General features: G+C 36.4%; 1 protein-coding gene across 3 annotated transcripts in view; it reads right to left on the reverse strand.

The window, feature by feature from the left end:
• Window positions 1–21,809, reverse strand: part of Atp2c1 (ATPase, Ca++ transporting, type 2C, member 1) — a 137,133-nt gene that overhangs the window by 42,442 nt on the left and 72,882 nt on the right. For all 3 annotated transcript variants that reach the window (XM_013505734.1, XM_005406844.2, XM_013505732.1), the window contains exons 8-16: window positions 18,213–18,368; window positions 17,449–17,517; window positions 15,299–15,374; window positions 11,676–11,742; window positions 6,843–6,967; window positions 5,919–6,016; window positions 4,335–4,430; window positions 4,158–4,247; window positions 1,857–1,961 (exon numbers count right to left, since the gene is read on the reverse strand). In XM_013505734.1, the coding sequence (XP_013361188.1) occupies window positions 1,857–1,961; window positions 4,158–4,247; window positions 4,335–4,430; window positions 5,919–6,016; window positions 6,843–6,967; window positions 11,676–11,742; window positions 15,299–15,374; window positions 17,449–17,517; window positions 18,213–18,368 (882 nt within the window). The remainder of the gene's footprint in view (window positions 1–1,856; window positions 1,962–4,157; window positions 4,248–4,334; window positions 4,431–5,918; window positions 6,017–6,842; window positions 6,968–11,675; window positions 11,743–15,298; window positions 15,375–17,448; window positions 17,518–18,212; window positions 18,369–21,809) is intronic.

Raw genomic sequence — 21,809 nt, forward strand, 5'->3', positions numbered from 1 at the left:
TGGAAAGTACTTTTGTTGTCTTTTCTTTATGGTCTCTGAAAACTTTCTTCAGTACCCAGCATTACTTTTGTTTCTCTGAGACCCCCATCTCCATTAGTCTGGTCCATTTTTTTTCACATTGAAGACTTTCTGAAAGCTTCTAACAATCCCTGGCTGTCCACTTACGTTCAAGAGTAAAACAACTAGAGGACTAAAATCTCTATGGTATTGGCAGAGCTAATCAACCAGTACAGCAGATCTTGCTGGTAGGTGATGAAGTGCAGCATTAGCTAAGTTCTTCCAAAAAACTTAAGGCTTGGGCGGGGTGTCCTTACTACTGAGAACTCCCAGTTAGCTCTTCTAAAACTGTGCAATATTCTGACACAGACAATGAAGGTAAAGAGATGACTGCCTACACATGTTCTAAGACACATGTGGAGTTAAGGCCTAGAGGTTTATCCTTGAGGAAAGTGACTTATCCTTAATCATTCTGCTTTCAGTCTTAAACCTGAGCCCTGCCCTCTACTTCTGTTCTCAAGATCAGATTTCTGACATTCCACAGGGGTAAAGGAACATGAATGGTCTGGCCTAAGAAAACAGTTAAGCTACTGGGGAGAATTCTATTGGTTCTTCACTCAAAATTCAACTTTCTCTCCTATATTTACCTTGTGTCTTACTCCCTGACTTCAAAGGTACTTATGAATTATCTTTTATTCCTTGCTGTGATTTTGGCTAGGTCCAGAGAGAGAAGAGATAAAACTGTAGTGTTATATTCAAACAAAAATCCTCTAAAAACAAACTATTTGAGCTACTAGGGTTATTTTTAAATTGGGAAGTTTGCCTTATCTGTGTCAGGCTGCCCTCTTCCATATCCTGAGTCACATCCGTGCTTTGGGTTTTGTCTGTTTCACTGGCTAGGAAGAAGAATCACATAACTATTTCCAAACTTCCACTCTGCCACTCCCTGTCCACCACTCCTGCAGCTGAGACTATTCAATCTTCCATGCATAACTCCCATGAAATAGCATTTAGGACTGCTAAAAAGTCAAATCATTTATTATTACATGTGACACATAATTTTGTGGCATTGTGTAATGGCTTATAAGGGGTGAGACAGATCGATCAAAAATCTGTATTTTCTTGTGATCAAAAAATACAGTGAGTATTTAAGTTTTAAAAAAGTTATTACCATGGAGGACACACTGCCAAGAACAATGGGATAAGAATGTTTAAAGCAAGGGGAGTATTTTGAGGGGGATTAGGAAGTTTAAGTTTAAACTGGTAACAGTAAATAGGAATGAAATTATAATTATAATGATGAAATAGAATTATATACTGTGGATAATTCAGAACTCATTAAACAAACTTTAAAACTTTCTGAAATACCAGGAACAAGATGGTAGCAAAATGGTTGCACATGATTTAGTGTTTGTAAACTGATCAGTCAACATGGATTAAATATACAGTATTTGGAGAACACTTTAAACAAAGTAATGTGTTTTCATTGGTTCTGAAATTAAGACATTCCTTCAGTTAAAGAGCATAGGTTGACAACACAGTCAGTAGAGGTGGCATGAACTGTCAACAAGAATAAAAAACACAGAGAACCTACTGTCACAAGCTCTAACAGACTTGAGGTCAGGCTACAACTTCTTTAAACTGTCTGCTCACACCACAAAACTAAATATATGTACGGATTCTAAGAGAAAAAGAGCATCACAGAGATCATACAAATAACAAGACGTGAGTGCACTATTAACGGAATATTTAAACACATACTTTACTATGCACAGTGATTAATTGCAGAGAGTAAGCAAAAAGCTAGTCACCTAAGGTGAACAGGATATAAATACCATAGTCTCTAAAAAGAAAGATACCTGCTGTGTTCGGTGTACACACTTAACAGCCATCCACTTTTGCTCAGAGCTAAAAGGGTATTCAGCTTTTCTGATATAGTCTTGTTGAAGTCCATCAAGACCCATCTATAAGGCAGAAAATTACGTTGATTAGAACCATCATATCATGATTTTCTCCTTCAACAAATAACAAAGGTCACAGCTTATAGCTTGGTGGATTAGAGATACCCAAATTATTTTTCAAATAATGGTGAAAAAATAGCAATGCTCCGTCTATACCTAGCAGCTTACATTTTCAACACAAAAGCTTGAGTGCATAGACATAGTCTAAGTTATGGCACCTGCACCAAGCCTTTAATGCTGGCTATGTTAATTTACCAGCTCAAATTCTGGAAAGCAGCAAGATATAAATAAATACAGGCACTGAACCAATCCTGAGCCAGACCTTTTATAATCAGGACAAGTTTCAGATTCAATCCTACACTTCTTATGGGCTCAAATCTATCCCACTTGTTGTCAACATCCTAGTACTTTACCCCCTATTCATTTTATATCCTGGCTACAACTAAAGTCACACAGCTGTCCTGCTTTGCAATGCCATTTGACTCTTCTTACAAGTGCCCAACAGTATTTTTATACTACTCGAAAATCTAGTTTATTGTTTGTTTACAGTAGCTTCAGACTCTCCTTGGTATTCAAAGGTCCTATAGAAATCCACTATATACAGCCTACAGTACTTAATCTTTCCAAGTTATCCAGGTTAACCATAATCCACTATATGCTTACTTATTCCTCTGTGCTTTTATTCTAGTTCTTGCTCTAGTTTATCTCAAACTCATCCTACCCCTTAAATCCCAGCTCCATCTCTGCATCTGCGTTGTCCTTATATGTGGCTCAGTGTTCAAGATGTAATGTCTTGGTCTGCATTTCACTTGTTCCAAGATGTTAGTATTAACTTCCTAACTATAGTGCAATTCTCTGCCTATAAAAAAGTGGTTTCACACTTAATCTAAGAAGCTAATAAATGGTACTTCAGTTCATCAACTCAATTCTCTCCATGATTCTGGTTGCAAGCTGAGCTGGATGAGAACCAAATCAAATTTCCCCATTAAGTAAATACTGAACCTAACCATTGAGTGTGATTCATTCTGGTCATCTGAAACCAGAATCATGGAAAGAATCAAGTTCATGAACCAAGGTACCACTTTATCTTGTTAAGTACAGCATAGAAAGTATTTGATATCTGATTCATTGAGCATCTTTTTAAAAGCTATACTATGCTTTTTAGCTGTAAGAAAACCAAGTGATAAATGAAAATCAACATTTATGTTTTAAAACTATAGATTTCAGGAAATTAAACATTTTAATAACTTGTAATTTTGTATTGGCTTTCACGTCCAGTAATCTTATTTAGATGCATCCTGCTTCTCGTAAGTCTTGAAGTTTTCTCAAACTATTCCCCAAAAGTAGGCAGTTATTCTTCTTCTGAATATGGCAGAGTAGACATCTAGGTTTCTCACTAACACAAATGTTAAGTGAAATGAACCAGACACATAACCCTAAATATCACATGGTTTCTCTTATATGAAAAACCTAAAATATATATAAAGAGCAGAATAAGAGACAGATAATAGAAAATAGGCAGACAGATCTTTTGCAAATTATACGGGGAGATGAAAAAAAAAATCAAGATGTGTCATGCACACGACAAACTCCCTACAAGGAATGTAAAGATTATGTTCTATAAACGTGCACAAATAAAAGATAAAAACTGAAAAATAAACAAAAACCAACACAGGCTAGGACGGAGGAGAAGTTATGGAGAACAGCAGTCCCTTCTCCCAGCACAATCTCAATCTGACGCTCATTTCGAGATGCTGACGAAGGGGGCAAAGGGCAGATGAGAGAAAGGTAATTTTCATAGATGCATTAACAACTTCACATGGAAATAATAATGCATACTGCCCTTTACTCATTTAGTGTATGCGCTGCCCAAGCGAGCACATACTCATTTGAAACTTAGTATTAATCAGCAACTGGACACATTTATAAGACTTTTCACATGCAGGTCTCAATATTAGAGAAGAACAACATTTCTTTCTAAGAAGAAATCCATCAATGGTCATTAATTTGTATCTTGCATGTAAGGAAGAAGGTTATACTGAAATAGCTCTGTTGAATAAAACTGTTTTCCAAAGGGCAGTAAAAACAATGAAATATTCTGAGTTTTTTTCTCTCATTACCTGAAATCTAGTAATGCTGGAATTTATGGCTTCACATCATCTGTTGTGAGGTAACACAAGGAAAGCAGCGGGCACGTACCTTCATGGCGAGAGCAATTAAAGCTCCTTCCGTAGGCTTCCCCATTAGGGTGTTGTTCCTAATCACAGCATCATTGCATACACAGCCCGCCTAAGGGAAACACACACAAACATGAGCCCATCACGGTATCTCCATCACTGTGGAGGAAACTACCTTCTTGGAGAATGAAGTACTCACCTCCACAATTCTGCTCACAGCTGGGTTATAGAATCCATGAACAACATCACCATCAACAATCACTTCCCCAAACTGATTATAGCCAACTCCAGTAACCTAGGGAACAGAAAGTGGGGTCAATAACACAAACAGCAGACGGGACTTATAAAAACAAAAACTACCCTGAGCCATATGCACTCCTCTCACGTTCTACATCATGGCATTTACAGTATGGTCCTACAAAAGCAACATCTGTTTAAAAGAAAAACATGTAACAGAAAATAACAGTCAATATTTGACATAAAAAATGATGGACTACAAAAAAGAAACTAATATCCTACTTTACATACCTGGATTACATTAGCACAAGAAACCCCTTCTGAAAGAAGGACATATTCATTTGTTTTTGTTTTTGTTTTTTTTGTTTTTGTTTTTCTTCCGGTATCACAAAAGGACATACTCATGAACATAGCTGTGGGTATCCCTGACCAAACTTATACCCTAATATCAACTGTATCATTTTAAGGCTTATGTAAAATGGACTAAAATAAAACACAGATGCAACTTCTGTCAACATGTCTAACACTGACTCAGCCACTTAGACATGAATACACTTAAGGACACTGTGCCCAGCCATAAGGTTAAGGATATCCCAGTCAAAATTCTTGCAAAGATGAGGGCTGCAGCCTGTCCTCAAACAACTTCAGTAAGAACTGTGGAACACCAATACAAACTGGTATTTTCAGCGTATAATTTTAAAATAAAGTGGTTCATTCATTCAAATGTTTATTACTGTGATGTAGTCCCTTTACTCATCAACATACTTCCTGTTCTTACAAATCAGCATAAGGAACAGAAAATTTCATCTGTGACAAGAGCTATGAAATATGATAATATATACTATATAGCACCAGTTCTGAGTAATCAACAAAGCTTTTCTGAAGAAGGGCTGCAATTGATGAGCAAAAGATGAAGAGATTATCAAACTATCTTAAGCAGTGACAAGAGCAACAAAGGTCCTGGGAGGAATTCTGTCATAATGTAAGAACTGGAAAGCATGTCTATTGGCTCTAGAGGAAGCGGGGTAGGGGGGTACATAAAATCTTAAGAGAGCATAGTTCAGGATCCTGGTTCCAATGCAAAGCCACTGAAGTATTTTAACTTAAGGACTAACATGCTCAAATTCTGACTCTGGGAAAAAATCTTTCAACTGCATAAAGTGTAGGTATCGAGAACAGGTAAAAGTGACAAGTCCAGAGGCTTTATCAGGAGGCCAGCTGAGAGCTGATGGTGGCACAGACTCAGGATGCTGGCTATGAAACAGTTGGCTGGGATGTTATTTAAAAGGTCAAAACTAGGGGGTGTGGTGGTGGATGGACGTAAGAGTGACTGAAACAGAGTTATCAAGAAGGAATCGAAATTTCTGAAATGAAAAGTATACAACCAGCATGAGACAAAGACTTGGCACAGTCATGCGGAACAGAAATAATTCTGCTGCAAATTTAAAATCCTTTTGAAGGTAAAATATTGGAATGGTTACAAATGGTAAACAGCTTTTTAACAAAAGTATATTGCTGTTTTAAAGAAAAAAATGCTAGCGAATACCTCAGCATGCAGACCATCTGAAGTAAATATGTGAGTGACAGTCATTTCATTCTTCGTCAATGTTCCAGTTTTATCTGAACAAATCACGTTACAGCAGCCTGAACGACAAATCATGATGTGTCACCAAAAAGAATTAGGGAGAAATATAAGTCGATGTAAAAATAGACTGGAATCCTGTCCTAGTCTCTGAATTTTATAGAAACCAAGCATTGATAATTTTAGATTAATTTCTCATATTATGCTTTCTTCATCATAATATCGTTTCTGAAATTAAAAATAAAAATTAGATGTTTGCTTTTCCTTTACTTTCCACAAAGCTACTCCATTTTAGTCTTATGATTCTATAGAATACATTTTCAATAAAGTTTGAAGGATTCCTATATATAAACCCACATAAGTCCTTCAGTCAGGATTTCCCAAAGTATTTTTTCTTCTCCATATTAAAATACAAACTAGAATTTATATTTACTACATTTATGGATAGCGTAAGTTTTTTTTTTTTTAAGTCTCACAACATATCATGGATAAGGTTATGTTACATGATAACTACTATATACATATCTGCTGTTCTTATAATCAAATTCAACTTGAATATGACATTTTGGGATCTATAATTATCAATTATTTTCCTGTGGATGTGAAAATAAAAGCATTCTATTAATTTTATTCCAATACTTCACTTGGCATACAGATTTTTAAAGATGACTTATGCATCAGAACTTCCATAATGGGTAAATATTCTCCTCAGAGACATGAGTTTTTAACTGCCTTTTTTGGTGGTGTGTAAAACCATATCCAACACCACCATAAGCCAAACACCACTGTGCAAAGCTCTTTAAAACAAAAACTGTAAAATCCGAAGAGGACTTGCTGCTGATGGGAACTGAAGTGTCACTGCCTGAGTTGATTTAGCAGCACACTCACCCAGAGTTTCAACAATAGGGAGCTTCTTCACAATAGCTCTTTTCTTCACCATTCTCATAACACCAAGGGCTAATGTCACCGTGACCACAATGGGAAGACCTTCGGGAATTGCTGCTACAGCCAAACTATAATCAACACATACACAGTATTAAAATGCAAGTTAAAAACTAACCACAGCAACAGTTTGAATTGTGTGCTACATCAAGACTAATTAAAAGCAAAATATTCAACTCCTAAAAATTATTTCTCAAAGGTAATAAAGCTGATTTACTGGACACCTAGCAGTGCTAGATTAAGCAAAATGGTTAAAAAACATAGGTGTTGACATCAAATGGCCTTGATATATATCATACCTAGCTTCACTACCTTTTACTCATGTGACCCTGGCTACTGGCTACTTATTAATCTACCTGTACAGCTTAGTTTCCTCACCTATAACATCTGGTAAGAACAGATGTTAAAAGAAAAACCTGTGGAGCTGGGGGTATAGCTCAGTAGTAAAGCATTTGCATAGCATGTGTGAGGCCCTCGATTCAATCTCAACACTGTAGGGAAAAAAAGAGAGAACAAGGGAGGGAGGAAAGAAAAAAGGGAGAGAGGGGAAGGAGGGAGAAGAAAGGAAGACCGGAAGGAAGGGGAGAAGGAACGAGGGAAGGAGGGCAGGCGTCAATGTTTGAGGCAGCAGCACTATCCACAATGGCCAAAAGAGAGAAGTAGGCCAAATACCCATCAAGTGATGAATGGAAAGCTTTGATATCGATACAATGGAATATTATTCAGCCACAAAAAGAAATCAAGTACTAATACATGTTCCAACACAGGCGATCCTTACACATATTAAGTAAGGGAAACCAGACGTAAGACCACACAATACTGTAAACATGATTCCACTCATATGAAATACTTAGAACAAGCAAATCCCAAGAGACAAAAAGTAGATTAGTACTGCAGAAAGGGGAGAACAAAGAGTGACTACCTTATGTGCACAAGATTTCCTTTTGGGATAATAAATGGTTGTAAAACATTGTGAATGTCTTAATTCCACTGAACTATGCACTTTAAAATATTAAATTTTACAGAATATATGTATTCTACCACATTTTTTAAATTCCCTATTTTCTTTTGCAATTTAACAACAAAAAAATACATTATTTCTTTGTTCCATTCCAAGTGTTACCTCCTGACTCTACTGCAGATAAGGAGGTAATAAGCACCCCTACCCTTCATCACCACTCTTCCCTCTGGTGCTTCTATTCCCTAATTTCTATCACCTACTTTTTCTTAGATTGCTCTAATTTAAATCATTTAAAATTAACCTTTTCAGGGGCTGGGGATTTAGCTCAGCGGCAAAGCGCCTGCCTGGCAAGTGCAAGGTCGTGAGTTCGGTTCCCGGTACCAGAGAAAAACCAAAAAAAAAAAAAATTAACCTTTTCATGCTTTGTTTACAAGTAGATTCTAAAGCAGAAAGCAGTCAACATTTCTAAAGCCGACTAAACAGTATACACTGAAACATTAAGACAAATGTGCTATCATTTAATACTTCCTTCTCTTCCTTGAACAACTCTAAGAGAATACTCTAGTTCAAATGCAAGTCTCTTGTGCTTCTACTAACCCTTACTGTACCTACAAAAGCAGATGTGCCATATAATCATGACATATATGTCATAGCATGACATATAATCTACATCCAACAAAACTTTAAATCTCTTACAGTATTTTTACAAATTATTTATAAAGGAATGAACAAATTGTGAAAAGCAGTATCAGAAATTTTAATTTTAATCCAAATCAATTCCTGGTTTTGAAAATGCTTAAATCTGAAATGGATAACAGTCCCTGACTGCAACTAACTGCACATCAACAGTCATTAATGAACCTGAAACACACTGGTCTTGGTAATACAGATTCCAGATTTCAAAACGCATCTCTAACAAGCTCTAATTTACCTTCTGTTTCTACTTTTTGCATTTGTTGTCAAAAAGCAACACTCAAAACACGGATGGCTGATAACTTTGTTAAAAGAAGGTAGTTCTGTCTCTTAAATTTAAAAATTTATTATTTTAGATTTATAAACACCAATTACAATGGTGAATCTCACCAATTTTTCCATTTCTGCATGATCTATTTCCTTTTAATCACCCTTACATTCATACCAGCCTTCAGCATTTCTCCACTTACATACAAATAGTACAAGGTAAATTTTGGTTAAATAAGCATCATAAAAGAAGAAAGAATCCCAGTATACATCCTGGTACCAAAAACAGATGGTCTAGATTCTTGCTGGAAAATACTGTGTTATGGCTTATATCTATGTCCCCTCAAAGCCTGACGCGCTCATAGGTATGGCTTTTGGGAGGTGGCTGGATCATAACTGTGAGCAACTAGATTGCTCTGGCATAGTTCTGGGTGTGGCTCAATGGCTTTACTGAAGACAGAAGACCCACCCTGCGTGTGACTACCACCAACCAATAGCCTTGTAACCTAGTGGAAGGAAAAGGGAATCAAAGAAGGAAAGCCACTGCCTCCTGCCTTCAGCCTACCTGCGGCAAACCATTTCTCCTATGCCATGCCCCCACCCTGAGGCCAGGGGACTATGGATGGAAGTCTCCACAAATGCAAGTGAAAATAACCCGCTCCTCCTCTAACTTGTGTGTGTCCTATTGTGTCTCAGTGACAAGAAAAGTAACTACAACACCCCATGTGGTAAAGTCTTGCTGTCGAATGTCTATTTCTTTTCTTTTGCCCTTAAAAATACACTGTTCACTCATCAATTCAAGTGTTCTGAGAAAATTTAGTGTCATCACCCAAGGACTCACAGACTTGAGCTTTCAATTACATGATTAGCTCTACCCATATCACTGCAACTTACTGAGCTTCTACCTAGCTCTCTGCATTCACCTTCTGATTTGTCTAAAAACTATGAAGTTTTCTCTAACAATTATTCTTTCTGCCATTTTGTAGAAAATAAAAATTAAAAATTTTCACCTTTGTTCAGTGAATGCTACAACCACAGAAAAGCTCTACACAGACTGTCTCCAGACATTTCACACTTTCTTAAATGAGTTGATATTTTGAGTAATACAATAAGAAAACTAAAGGATAACAGAATGATGATGACTTCATTTTATTACATCAATATTCCAGGCAACCCCATCATCTGCTTTCTTACTTTTATAATCATTTTAATACATATATAATTTCTTATTCAGTCTACCTACTGCTTAAAACCTATTCAACTTTCCTTTTTGAAATATATTGGCTTTTGTTCTAATATTTGGACTTTAGCTTCCTAGGCCTACTACCAAGATGCCATCTAGGACTTCTTTTGCTTAAGGTGCTTAGGTGAGGTTTACCCTTTCATACTATCCGCACATCATCACTTATGCTTTCACCCTTACTTTGCTGGAATTCATACAAGCATAAGTCAGAAAAAAATATTCTGAGTATTTGCTTCCCTATTTGTAATTAATCGGACTGATACTCTGTCCAGGTATAATCTACAGACATTTATAGTCACTTTTCCACCATACCCTGGTATCTCTGCACCACTGCCACCTAGTGTAATCTGATGTTGCCACAGATGAAGAGTTAATAAAATATTTTTCTTTCTGTATTTGGTTAATTCTCTAGCTCTGATCCCCTCGTAACCAGGCAAAACAGTATGTCAAGTATGTTGGCAGGCAACACTACTTACGATAAAGAGTTCCCACTGTCTCTGGACTGGGAGAATCAATCATATTATAGGTGGTTGTGGCTTTGCATTTCCTGAATATCGTGACTCTTCTAACTATAAGTGTATCGTGAACAGTTTGTTTCAGAGACATTGGCTCTCAGGGAACATGAGGTTAACTTTAATGCAGGGTTGCTCCTGTTCTCATAAGGTTAATCTCATCTCCTGTACTTGAGTGAATCGCTGTACATGCCATTAAAAGAACTCCCTCAAAAGAGGGACACTTGAACTTGTTCAGCTATGTTCAGGGCAAGACAGAATGCTTAAAAGACCTGTTCTGCTAACTGTTGCTAGTGAGAAGTCTAATGACAGTCTAAATTTCCTTTGTCTGTATATGACCAACTTCTTTCACACATACAATGATATGCACAGGTTAGAGTTCCTTTTACCCTGTTGGGTGAATCTTTTCAAGCTACTGTATAAAGATGCACTTTTGCTTTGGTTTGAGAAACTATTCATTTGTATTATTTCTTATACAATTTCTTTTTGCCTGTCTGTGAAACTCACACTAATTAGAAATACTATTTTCTGAAATTATTCTTCTTGGTAATTTTATTTCATCCTACTTTATATATTTACTGTTAGGAGACCTCTTCAATTTTATAAAACAGTCCTATAATTAAATTTTTAATTTCAGTAATCATAATATTAATTTCCAGAAACACTGTTCTCTGATCATGTGCTAGAACAATCTGTCTTAACTATCATAGATGCGAGAAGGTTCTAAAAAATAGGCACTGTATTTTCTGTTTTGTTTTTTAATTCAACTTTCATCTCTTAAATTCTTTTTCCTCAGAGAATGATTATTCAATTTTGTCCCTGTGGCCTTTCTCTTTGATGCTGCTAGTTTCCCATTTAACAATTGTTGTTATTTATATATGAAATGTAATAGCGGGTTAGTAAGTTCAGACATCTATATGGGTTTTCTTCACTGCCATATATTCAGAGTTTCATTTTCCTAGAACTACTTCGATGTATGGATTTAAAGTTACCTCTGCAGAGATCGTACACTCCTATGGGCTCTGTATACCACTGACCTCCCATAATGACTCTACAGCATCTCTACTAGACACCCCACTCATGAACCAAGTGCAAGGACTTACCTCACACTGATAGTGAACATCTCCAGGATGTCCTTTCCCAGTAACCAGCCAACCAGCATGATGACACCTAGAACAGAATCAAGCATGTTTCTCTTTTCCGTACAACCATCTAAAAGGGGCAGAGTGACAGGTAAGAGTGTCCACAAGGTCTCTTGATAGGAAGAGGAACACATCAAATCACAATCAGAAGACTTTACATGATAGGAAAGGCAACACATAGAATCACAATCGGAAGACTTTACATGATAGGAAAGGCAACACAAAGAATCACGATCAGAAGACTTTACAGAAGTCTATCCAAAGGAAGATTAAAGCTGACACTGGTTAAAAGTCAGTGCTGTGCACATGCGTAACACGGCTTCACATCCGGCTGCCGCAGCCCCTACCCACCCTCCAACCAGTAACTGATAGTTCCAGGAAACATTATCAACATTTTCACGCAATCCAATAAAAAACGAGAGACCTATAAAACATACAGGCTTTCTATTTACTATCAACTCTGCAAAAATAAATATTATAGTTTTATTTTCATGAATCAGTATCTAGACATCACCTGTTTTCATACTGCATATGGAAGAAGACTTAGAACCTATCCCAAAGAGTGACGCATCTTACTTAGTGCCTAAAAACTGAATTAACATTTACAAATTACTACTTTTATGGTATTTACATTTTAAACTAGCTGTGCTGGCATATGCTTGCCATCTTAACTACTCAGGAGGCTGAGACATATGGATCACAAGTTCAAACCAGAAGTGCTGGCACACACCTGTATTCCCAGCACTAGGGAGGCTGAGGCAGGAGGACTGATGTTTTTGGCCAGCCTGAACTACACAGAAGAGACCCTGTCTCAAAAACAAACAAACAAACAAACAAACAAAAAAGACAAGCTCAAGTACAACCTGGGTAACCTAACAAAACACTACCTTAAAAAAAGATAAAGACTGAAATAGAGTGCTTGTGCAGCACATGTGAGGCCAAGGGCTCCATTACCAGTACTAGCACCTAGGCAGACAGGCAGATGGCAAATAACAAACTATACTCCCTGCTTTAACATTTTATCTTTATAAAAAAAGGGGACAAAGGCTGTACATCCAGGTTTGCGAGGAAAAAAAAACAACACAGATTTATCAGCGGTTTCGCAAAGCAAGCTCGAGACTGTACCAATACAAACATTTAAAACAAGCTTTTTCCACCTCTGCATAACAATAATAATCCAGACAGTGAGCCTCTAAAATCCTACCTTAAAAACTATCCTAATAAAAAGAAATTCTGACCATAAATTATACCAGGGGTCAGCAAGCTATACTCTGTGGATCTACTGTCTATTTTTGTAAATAAAGTTTAATGGAAGACAGCCACACCCATTTGTCTCCACCTGTCTGTGGTTATTTCATGCTGATGGCAAACTCAGCATTTCCAACAAAGACTGTATAAACTACACACCTAAAATAACTACTATTGAGTTATTCAGAAAAAACATTTGCTAAGTCCTGATCTAGATCTTGACCCTCATCCTATTCCACAGATCACGCTGACAAGAAAAATTATACCCAATGTATTATACTAAAGGAAAAACAGATTATCATAAACTTGAAACATATTTATCATTAAATTTGAGATGTTTTATAGTACTGTGTTAATATAAACTAGAAAGATTTAATTGGTTAGGATACCCTTCAATTTACCAAACTCAATATAAAATTTCTATAAATACCAATAATCAAAGGAGCCATGAGAATATATACATCAGATAAGAAAAACTTGTCATGTTCATAATAACAACAGATCACCATAAATGAGGAATTGATACTTAAAGAATTTCACTAAAATTACCTAAGAGAAATATTGCTTTAAAATTCTACTAATGACTATCAAACATTAAGATAGCTACATTAATTAAAATAATATGGTGGGAGAATTAAGAAAATAAAGTTTCTAAAATTAATAATTTGTTTCACAAATGATAAAGACATCATTACAATTCAGTTAATAAAAAATGGATTATAAAACCAGTGATATTAGCATAATTAATTTTTGAGTAAAAAAAGATAAAACTCAGTAAAGTGTGGTGGCACATGCCTGTAATCCCAGCAGGTGGGAGGCTGAGCCACAAAAACTGCCGTGAGTTCAAGGCCAACCTGGGCTGCATAAGGGAGTTCTAAACCAGCCTGAACTACAGTGAGACTCAGACTCAAAACAAAAAAAAAAAAGAAAACCTCAAAAGTTAGAGCTCTTCCTCTAGCTGTATAGTTTTAAAAACTTAAAAATAAATCATCTAATTAAAACTACATATATGATAGGTTAGAGCTATGGCCCAATGGTAGAGCATGTGCACCTTTCTAGGTTTAAGATCCAGTACAAGAAAGAGAAAGTAAAAGAAAGAAAAAAGGGAAAAAAGAGGGAAAAAGAAGGTTTAGGCATAAGGATTGCCATTAATTCTGAGGCCATCTTAGACTATCTAGTGAGTTCAAGGCCACCTTGGACTACAGAGTGAGACACTGTTTCAAAAAAGAGGGAAAAAGAAAGAACAATATTTAATGTTCTTATAAACACAGAACTGGGAGAATCCTTATGAATAGAACAATGACAGAAACCTTAACTGCAGAGATATAGGCACAAATGTGCTAAAGGAAACTCACAATTCACGAAGTGGAGGTAGACTTTGCGGAGATGGGAAGGGGACAATGAGATGGAAGAGGAGGAAGATGAGACTCAGAGGAGAGGGAAAGTAAAAATGGTTAAGATACAATATGTATTTGTACCAATTCCAAAGATGCTTATAATGTGTCACAAACCTATAACAATCACAGGAAAGAGAACGTTTCAACTGCATGCATCTCCCTCCTACCAAGTTTATTATCTGTCCCTCAAAGACAATATTAAAATTGGGAGGAAAATAGTTATAACTTAAGCAGCTAAAAGAGTAAATCCTATTTATATCAACAGCTGCTACAAGCTGACTTAAGTGACAAAAAAAAAAAAAAGAGATAAAATAAACCATGGACAAATCAAAACTAAAAAAGTCAGCACACACGTGACAAGGGCTTCAGCTCCATTACTATTTTTCACTTGTGATGTTAATGTCAACACTCAAAGTTGACAAAAAATATTACAATTATAAAGATACCCTTTGGCTCAATAATACTGCTTCTAAAAATCTATCCAAAAGAAATAAGCAATGTTTACTCTAAGATATCTATACTTCAGGATTATTATTGTGAGTAAAAATTTTTTAAGAAATGTACAGTAATGTCTAAAAAGGTATCTGATTATAGATTTACAAAATGAAATATATAACCTCTAAATCTGTTTACCTAAGGTGAGCATCTAATGTTTATGATGAAATGTGTGAAACAAAAATAAAAGCAGAACATAAAACATTATTATCACATTTTGAGTAAGATTAGAAAGACACGCAAATGTTCACAGAAATGCTGTTTGATTCTAGGATTTACAGAGTTCCATTTTGTTTCTTTATAGAAAAAACAAATGGCTTCATAATTTTTTTTAAAAAACTATTAAGCTTATAGAAGAGCAAACAGAACTAAAATAGCATCTTTCACACTCAAAAATAAAACCCATGTAAAAATGTAATATACACATACTCACTCTTCTCTTACCTATTATACCAAAGGAGTAAAAGGAAAGCTGTTTTCCCAAGAGGTCCATGCTCTTCTGCAGAGGGGTTTTTGGTGCCTGTGCAAATCGGAGAAGAGCATCACCACAATTACCTAACTGAATACGCTTGACCAAGTGCTCGGGACTCTGCTAAGGAGCTTGATACATGTATTCTTAAGTCAAACACACAACTCCCTCATGTGAATATATCAACCTTCACTGCAGGAACTGAAGCTTAGATTTTGAATAGTGCCAAAGTCAAAACTCTCAATTTTAAAAACCACAAACATCTGGAAAATCTAGTCTATGTGTCCCACTGAGAAAAAAATCTATTCTCTAGTATTTCCATATCATCACCTACTTCACTTTTCAACTTTTCCTCTTTCTGTGTCTGCAAACATGATTAGAAAAAGTATTTTAACCAAAGAACCCTAAGATACTAAAGTATCTTTAGTACTCTCAACCAAAAACATCTTCTACATTATCTCATTTGCCAAACTCCCCATCCCCTTACTTGAAATCAGGTAGTTAAAAATTTTGGTAGAAAATCTGTTCAGAGGTAAAAACACTAAACAGTAACCTTGGAGGGCTAAGGGTGTAGCTCATGATAAAGCACAAGCTTAATGCACGGGAAGCCCCAACATACACACACACACACACACACACACACACACACACACACACACACAGCCAAATTCTACAATGTATAGTCTCTATAAAAAGTTGGCCCTATCCCTCGATTCCAGTTCAGTAGAGGGACAAACTATTCTTAAAGGTAAGTTTATTACTCAGTCAGCCCCAAATAGTAGAAAAAAGCTACAAAAAATGGCTTTTGCCCCAGATAGCTCACTTGAGATGTCAGTAAGAACTGCATCCTCAGTATTTTATAGCTGTGACGAGGAGGCGGCCAAGGAGAGAAAGCAAAGAGACCAAGAAAAACAGCTGCCTTTGTTGCAGCACTAAGAGAAACAGACCCTAAGTCTGATTCTCAGGGCCCCAAGTAGAACTTGTCGACTACCTCCATCTGCTACTGCTGTCAAAAGCCAGGCCACCTCAAGAGGAACTGCCCTAAGAAGCCCCCTGGGGCATGCCCTGACTGTAAAGATGACCACTAGAGGTCGGACTGCCCTTTGAAGCAAAGGCCCCAGAGCTCAGACCCCTCCTACAACAGGAATGAAGGGACCCAGGGCATACTCTGCCTTCTCCCTCTAGCCAGACCGTTATGTCCAAGGAGGAGCCCCGCGTAATCATGACTATAGAGGAAAAAGTAAACAGCCTGTTGCTGGACACTGGTGTTGGTCTCTCGGTCCTTCTTTTCAGTTCTGACCTTCCTTCCAGCCGTCACACCTCAGTGAACAGAGTCACTGATGAGGAGGTAATCCACTATTTTTCACAACCCTTACACTGTAACTACTTGTTGAATCTTTCTTGCATATCTTTTGTTTTCCTAAGAAACCACTTTGAGAATGCCAACATATACTGCAGCAGCCATTGATGATTTCCTACCAATCTATCCATAAACTCTGTAATGTCTGTATTGTTCCCTATGCTATTTTGTAAATGGATGTATGTTTATTACTATGTGTTTTTGACAACAACCATTGAGAATAGTCAATGATTGTTTGGTTGATCACTCAATATAGCTGTATTTGTTTTCCCTAGAAACCACTTTGAAGAAACCAAAGTATAGTACAACAACCATTGATAATTTCCTACCATTTTTGTCTGTAACTCACTATTATTTGTCTATTTGTTTTCCTGAGAAACTATCTTGAAGATGCCAATAGGCAAAATAACAACCATTGAGAATGTCCTATCACTTTGTCTGTAATTTGGTTAATCCCTCTATTACTATGTTATCCTTCTTTTACTCTTTAAAATTAAAAAAAAAAAAAAAAAAAAAGTTGGCCATAAGCCTCATCCTACTATAAATAATGAGTAAAGAGCAAAATCTTGTGGAATACTAACAATGACAATTTAGGCCCTTCTCATTACAGGTTTTCCAGCAAGTATCTAAGCAGGGACAACCGAGAGATACTCTGAACAGAATACTGCTTTCCAAAGTACATACAAGAATTCAACAATATGTTCTTCTAACTCATGATGAATTTCAAATGTGAAAAAACATAACCTTAACATATTAAGTACTCACTTCTTCTGCTTGCATCATTTTAAAAACCTCCCCAAATTCAGAATTTTCTCCTGTTCCAATGACAATACCCTAAGGGGATAAATAAGAAAATTCATATACACATGGAATCACTTTTTTCAACCAGAAAAATAAAATAAACAAACTCCATTAATTCCCTACAGAATATTCTCATCTACAGACCTGACACACATATCCAAGGTTCCCTAAGTTTATTTTTTGTTACTAAATTAGTATTTACACTTTATAATGTAAATCTCGGAAATAAACACTTCATCCAACTTATTACTGACTCAATTCTGAGGTCCATTTTTTGCCTGTATTATTAATATTTCTGAAATTCAAATATTTCTTACACTAAACAAACATTTAATGTAGTCTCTTGTTCCTGCCTATACTACTGAATGATGCCTTACTACTGAAGTCTTAGAATCCAAAAACAAAACAGTTGAAATCAAATATTAGGTAAACAGGATGCAGGCAGTATATCATAGCCAGTACTATAGTAACAAAAATTTTATTTAGCTAGTAATGAACTGTTTCTATCTTTAAAAAGGACCACTCATTATCCAGTAAATGGCAGTGTATTTCAAATATATGTATTCCAAGGACACAACTTCTCCCCAATTTCAAGTTGCCCAGGGGTAAATTCAATTGCTTTTTGTCATATACAGTATTTTGGGGTAAAAATAAAACACATAATAGTCAAAAATGTGAGAAACCAGTTATAAACAAATGAACTGCTATTTCCAAACGAAGAACATTACCTTTGCTTTGCCACACCTGACCAGAGTTCCCATGAAGGCAATGTTACTTCTTGATGCAAGATCGCCATTAGTTGCAGCTGGCTGAGGAGCTGTGACCTTAGAACAAGGTGTTGTCTCACCTGTCAAGCTGGACTCATCAATGGAAAGATCCACAGCCTTGGGAAACATAAAGCAGTCCATAAATTCAAGCTGTGCCAGTTAACACACCTCTCACTTCTTCAAATATCTTCTCTCCCCTGATTAGTTACAGCTTATATTCCTCAAAGACAAAAGACCAGCAATAATATAGTCCTACAAAATGCTGTACCAAAAGACTAGATCAGCCTAAAATTCAAAATATAGTGGTGAAATGAAGACATGAGCTGAAACTATCTAAAGAAAACTCAATTTTCATTACAAAACATTATTTCCTAGTTTTATCATACCCAGAAAGTTCACAAAATAAGCTTGGTAGTTTAAAACAAACCATAACAAATGAAATGAAAAGGTAATGAGAGGGGCTGGGGATTTAGCTCAGCAGCACAGCACCTACCTGGCAAGTGCAAGGTTGTGAGTTTGATTACCGGTACCAGAAAAAAACAAACAAACAAACAAAAAAAAAGGTAATGAGAAACATATTCATCATTTGGGCTCAATTTTCACTATATATCGCAACAGTCATTCCAAATTAAAGTTTGTAAGAATAGAAAATGTTTCCTTGTAGATTATGACTATCACAATCTATCTTCTGACTGAGACAAGGTATAATTCTGAAGATCTCATTCTTCTCTTTCTTTTAAGTACTAGAGACTGACAGGGCCTTTGCAGTGAGCAATATCCCCAGTCCATTCATTCATTCATTCATTCATTTTTTCACAAAAGGTCTCACTAAGCGACTAAGGTGTCCAGGTTGGGCTCAAACCTGGGATTCTCCTGCCTCAGCCTGCCGGAGTGTTAGGATAACAGACAGTGCCACTACACCCAGGGAAGCTCTCTTTCTACAATGAAGTACTCACTGATCCAAGCACACACATAATCACTTAACAAGTATTTACTAATGTGTACAGTAGCCCACTTATTAATGCTATTAACACATTTATTAACGTTACACTGTATCACACACATTGGAAGCATCGGCGGTGAATAAACCTCCCACCCACAGCTATTAGTCTAATGGAGAATGATTCTAAAATCAGATGAATGTGTAACATACACCAGGTAGAGGGAAAACAAGCACAATCAGACAGAAGAACATCTTAGACAGGAGAAAAACAACGTTCTTCAAAAGCATGTGACCCCTTCTGCAAAGCCCTGACAGAGCCTAGAGCTCCCAAGGCTGGGCCCTGATCAGGGAGAGGCACAAAGAGCAAAAAGCACAAAGACCCCGAAGGCAGGAACCTGCCCAGTGTTCCTATGCTTAGGTAAACAAGTAACTCTGCAAAGATACTGAGGAGTTTATTAGCAACAATACATCATAAAATTTAAAATTATTAAAATTATTCAGCATAAAAGTTTAGGTAAGATAGCAATATGGTGCAATTTAGCAGTAAACTGGGCTTAAATATTATTCCTTAAAACACAGATCAATAGTCCTTTTAGGGTTTAAAAGTTTATGCAAATACAAACCAAATTATTTTGAGCTGCTCATCTCAAATCAACTATACTTACCATATTCTAAGGTAATAGACTTTTTCTTTATTACAGGAATGTATTTATGTGGTTTTCCTTTCTAAATTAACCTTAGAGCTGTGTAATTTTTCCTACCAACAAATTGATTACCAAGAAAAAAACTTGTGAGATCGGCCTTTCTTCAAAAATGAGCTGACTTTTCACCCTACCATGCACTCTGCTACATACCTGTGTTAAATTCTACCAACAGCTGCTTGAGGCAAGTACTATTATGTTCACACTTTACAGACTGAACGATTAACTCACCCAATACATATAGGTAGAAAGCCATGAAGATGAAATCCCAATGTTGACAAATGCTAACTCCAGATTCATCTTAATTCATTATTCAAAGGATAAATTAGCAAATTATTTCTCCCCTCCAATTTTATAATTACTTATAGACATAACACATTAAGCAAATATATGTTAAAAAACTGTTTTTCTGAATAGCAAAAGTCACCGTAAGATTCACTGTATTTAGCAAATTCCTCTTCAATGCTTGTTGCACCAGCAAGAACTGCATGTAATTTTCTAATCCCTTAATGAGGAAAGACACCTGCTAGCATTTAAAAGCTAACAAAAATTGTACGTACCTAAGAGACAGATAAATCTTTCTCTTAAAAAAGTAAAATGTGTATTTCTACTTAGGATTTTTTTAGCTTAAATATTATAAACCTTAAGCATTGATAAAGACTAACATAATATAACTAAAATAATTTGAGCTTCTTTTTATTTTTTTGTCTTTTTGAGACAGGGTCTCACTACACAGTTCAAGCTGGCCTTGGATTCACAAAAATCCTCCTGCCTCAGCCTCCAGAGTGCTGGGATTACAGGCATGTGCCACCATGCCTGGCTAATAATTTGAGATTCTTAAAAAGAAAGTAAAAGCTTGGCTTTTTCAGCCCTATCACGTAAGTCATAAATGGCCTTTCTCTTCAGTTTTAGCATTACCAGAAAAAGTCGTTTAAGAGAACAAGCATTTTCAGTTAAATTGACTGTTCCTACAGAGAAGAGGCAGGTCATTTTAGTACAAGAGCAATCAGCCATGACTAAGCTGATATGACAGAAAGGGAGTTTGGAATCTTTACATATATTTATAAATTCACAACTAAAACTCACATTTTGAAGAACATTATAAATAATGAAATTTGGCTGAATCACACAATGGCTCCAACTGGAAAGATCTCGGCTGCCTAAGTAATAACATTTTCTAAGCTATATTTTAACAGTGAAAGCAGCTCGGGGGAAGAGTAGAGAGAAGGCGGTCACTTCTAACAAGAGTGCTATTAACTACATGAGGCAAGCCTATTACAGTCTAATATTCATAATTTAATTCATCTAAGAAGAAAGATACTAGAATCATTTATCCATTCTACTCATCAGCACAAAAGACAGGATAAAATGAAATCGAAGAATCAACCAGCCCCATGCATCCTATGTACAAATTCAAACAATAAACCTTCGAAAGAACTATTTACGAGTAGGTAAACCAATTGTCACTTTCATTCTTCCCTGGGTACTGTGGTAGACCTGTGAATAAGATACAAAAACAGTCCAAAACTCAGAATGTAAGAATAAAGATGCATATATATCCACAACCTGAGTATTTAACAATATGCAATACAAATGATTAGAAAAATTCACAATAGCCCGAGATGGTGGGGCATGGCTGTAATCCCAGCACTCAAGAGTTGGAGGAGGCAGGAAGATTGCCATGAGTTTGAGGCCAGGCTGTACTACACAATGAATTCAAAGCCAGCCTGCAGTACAACCTGAGACCCTGCCTCAAAGAAAGAAAAGAAAGAAAAAGAGGAAAGAACAGAACAGAACAGAACAGAACAGAACAGAAAAGAAGAGGATTCATAACATTATTCCAATAAATAAACTAGGCAAAAAGAAAACAAACACCAGGGGCTGGGGATTTAGCTCAGCGGCAAAGCGCCTGCC

Source organism: Chinchilla lanigera, unplaced genomic scaffold (genome assembly GCF_000276665.1).
Source record: "Chinchilla lanigera isolate Chin_1 unplaced genomic scaffold, ChiLan1.0 scaffold00100, whole genome shotgun sequence".
NCBI classification, from domain to species: Eukaryota; Metazoa; Chordata; class Mammalia; order Rodentia; family Chinchillidae; genus Chinchilla; species Chinchilla lanigera.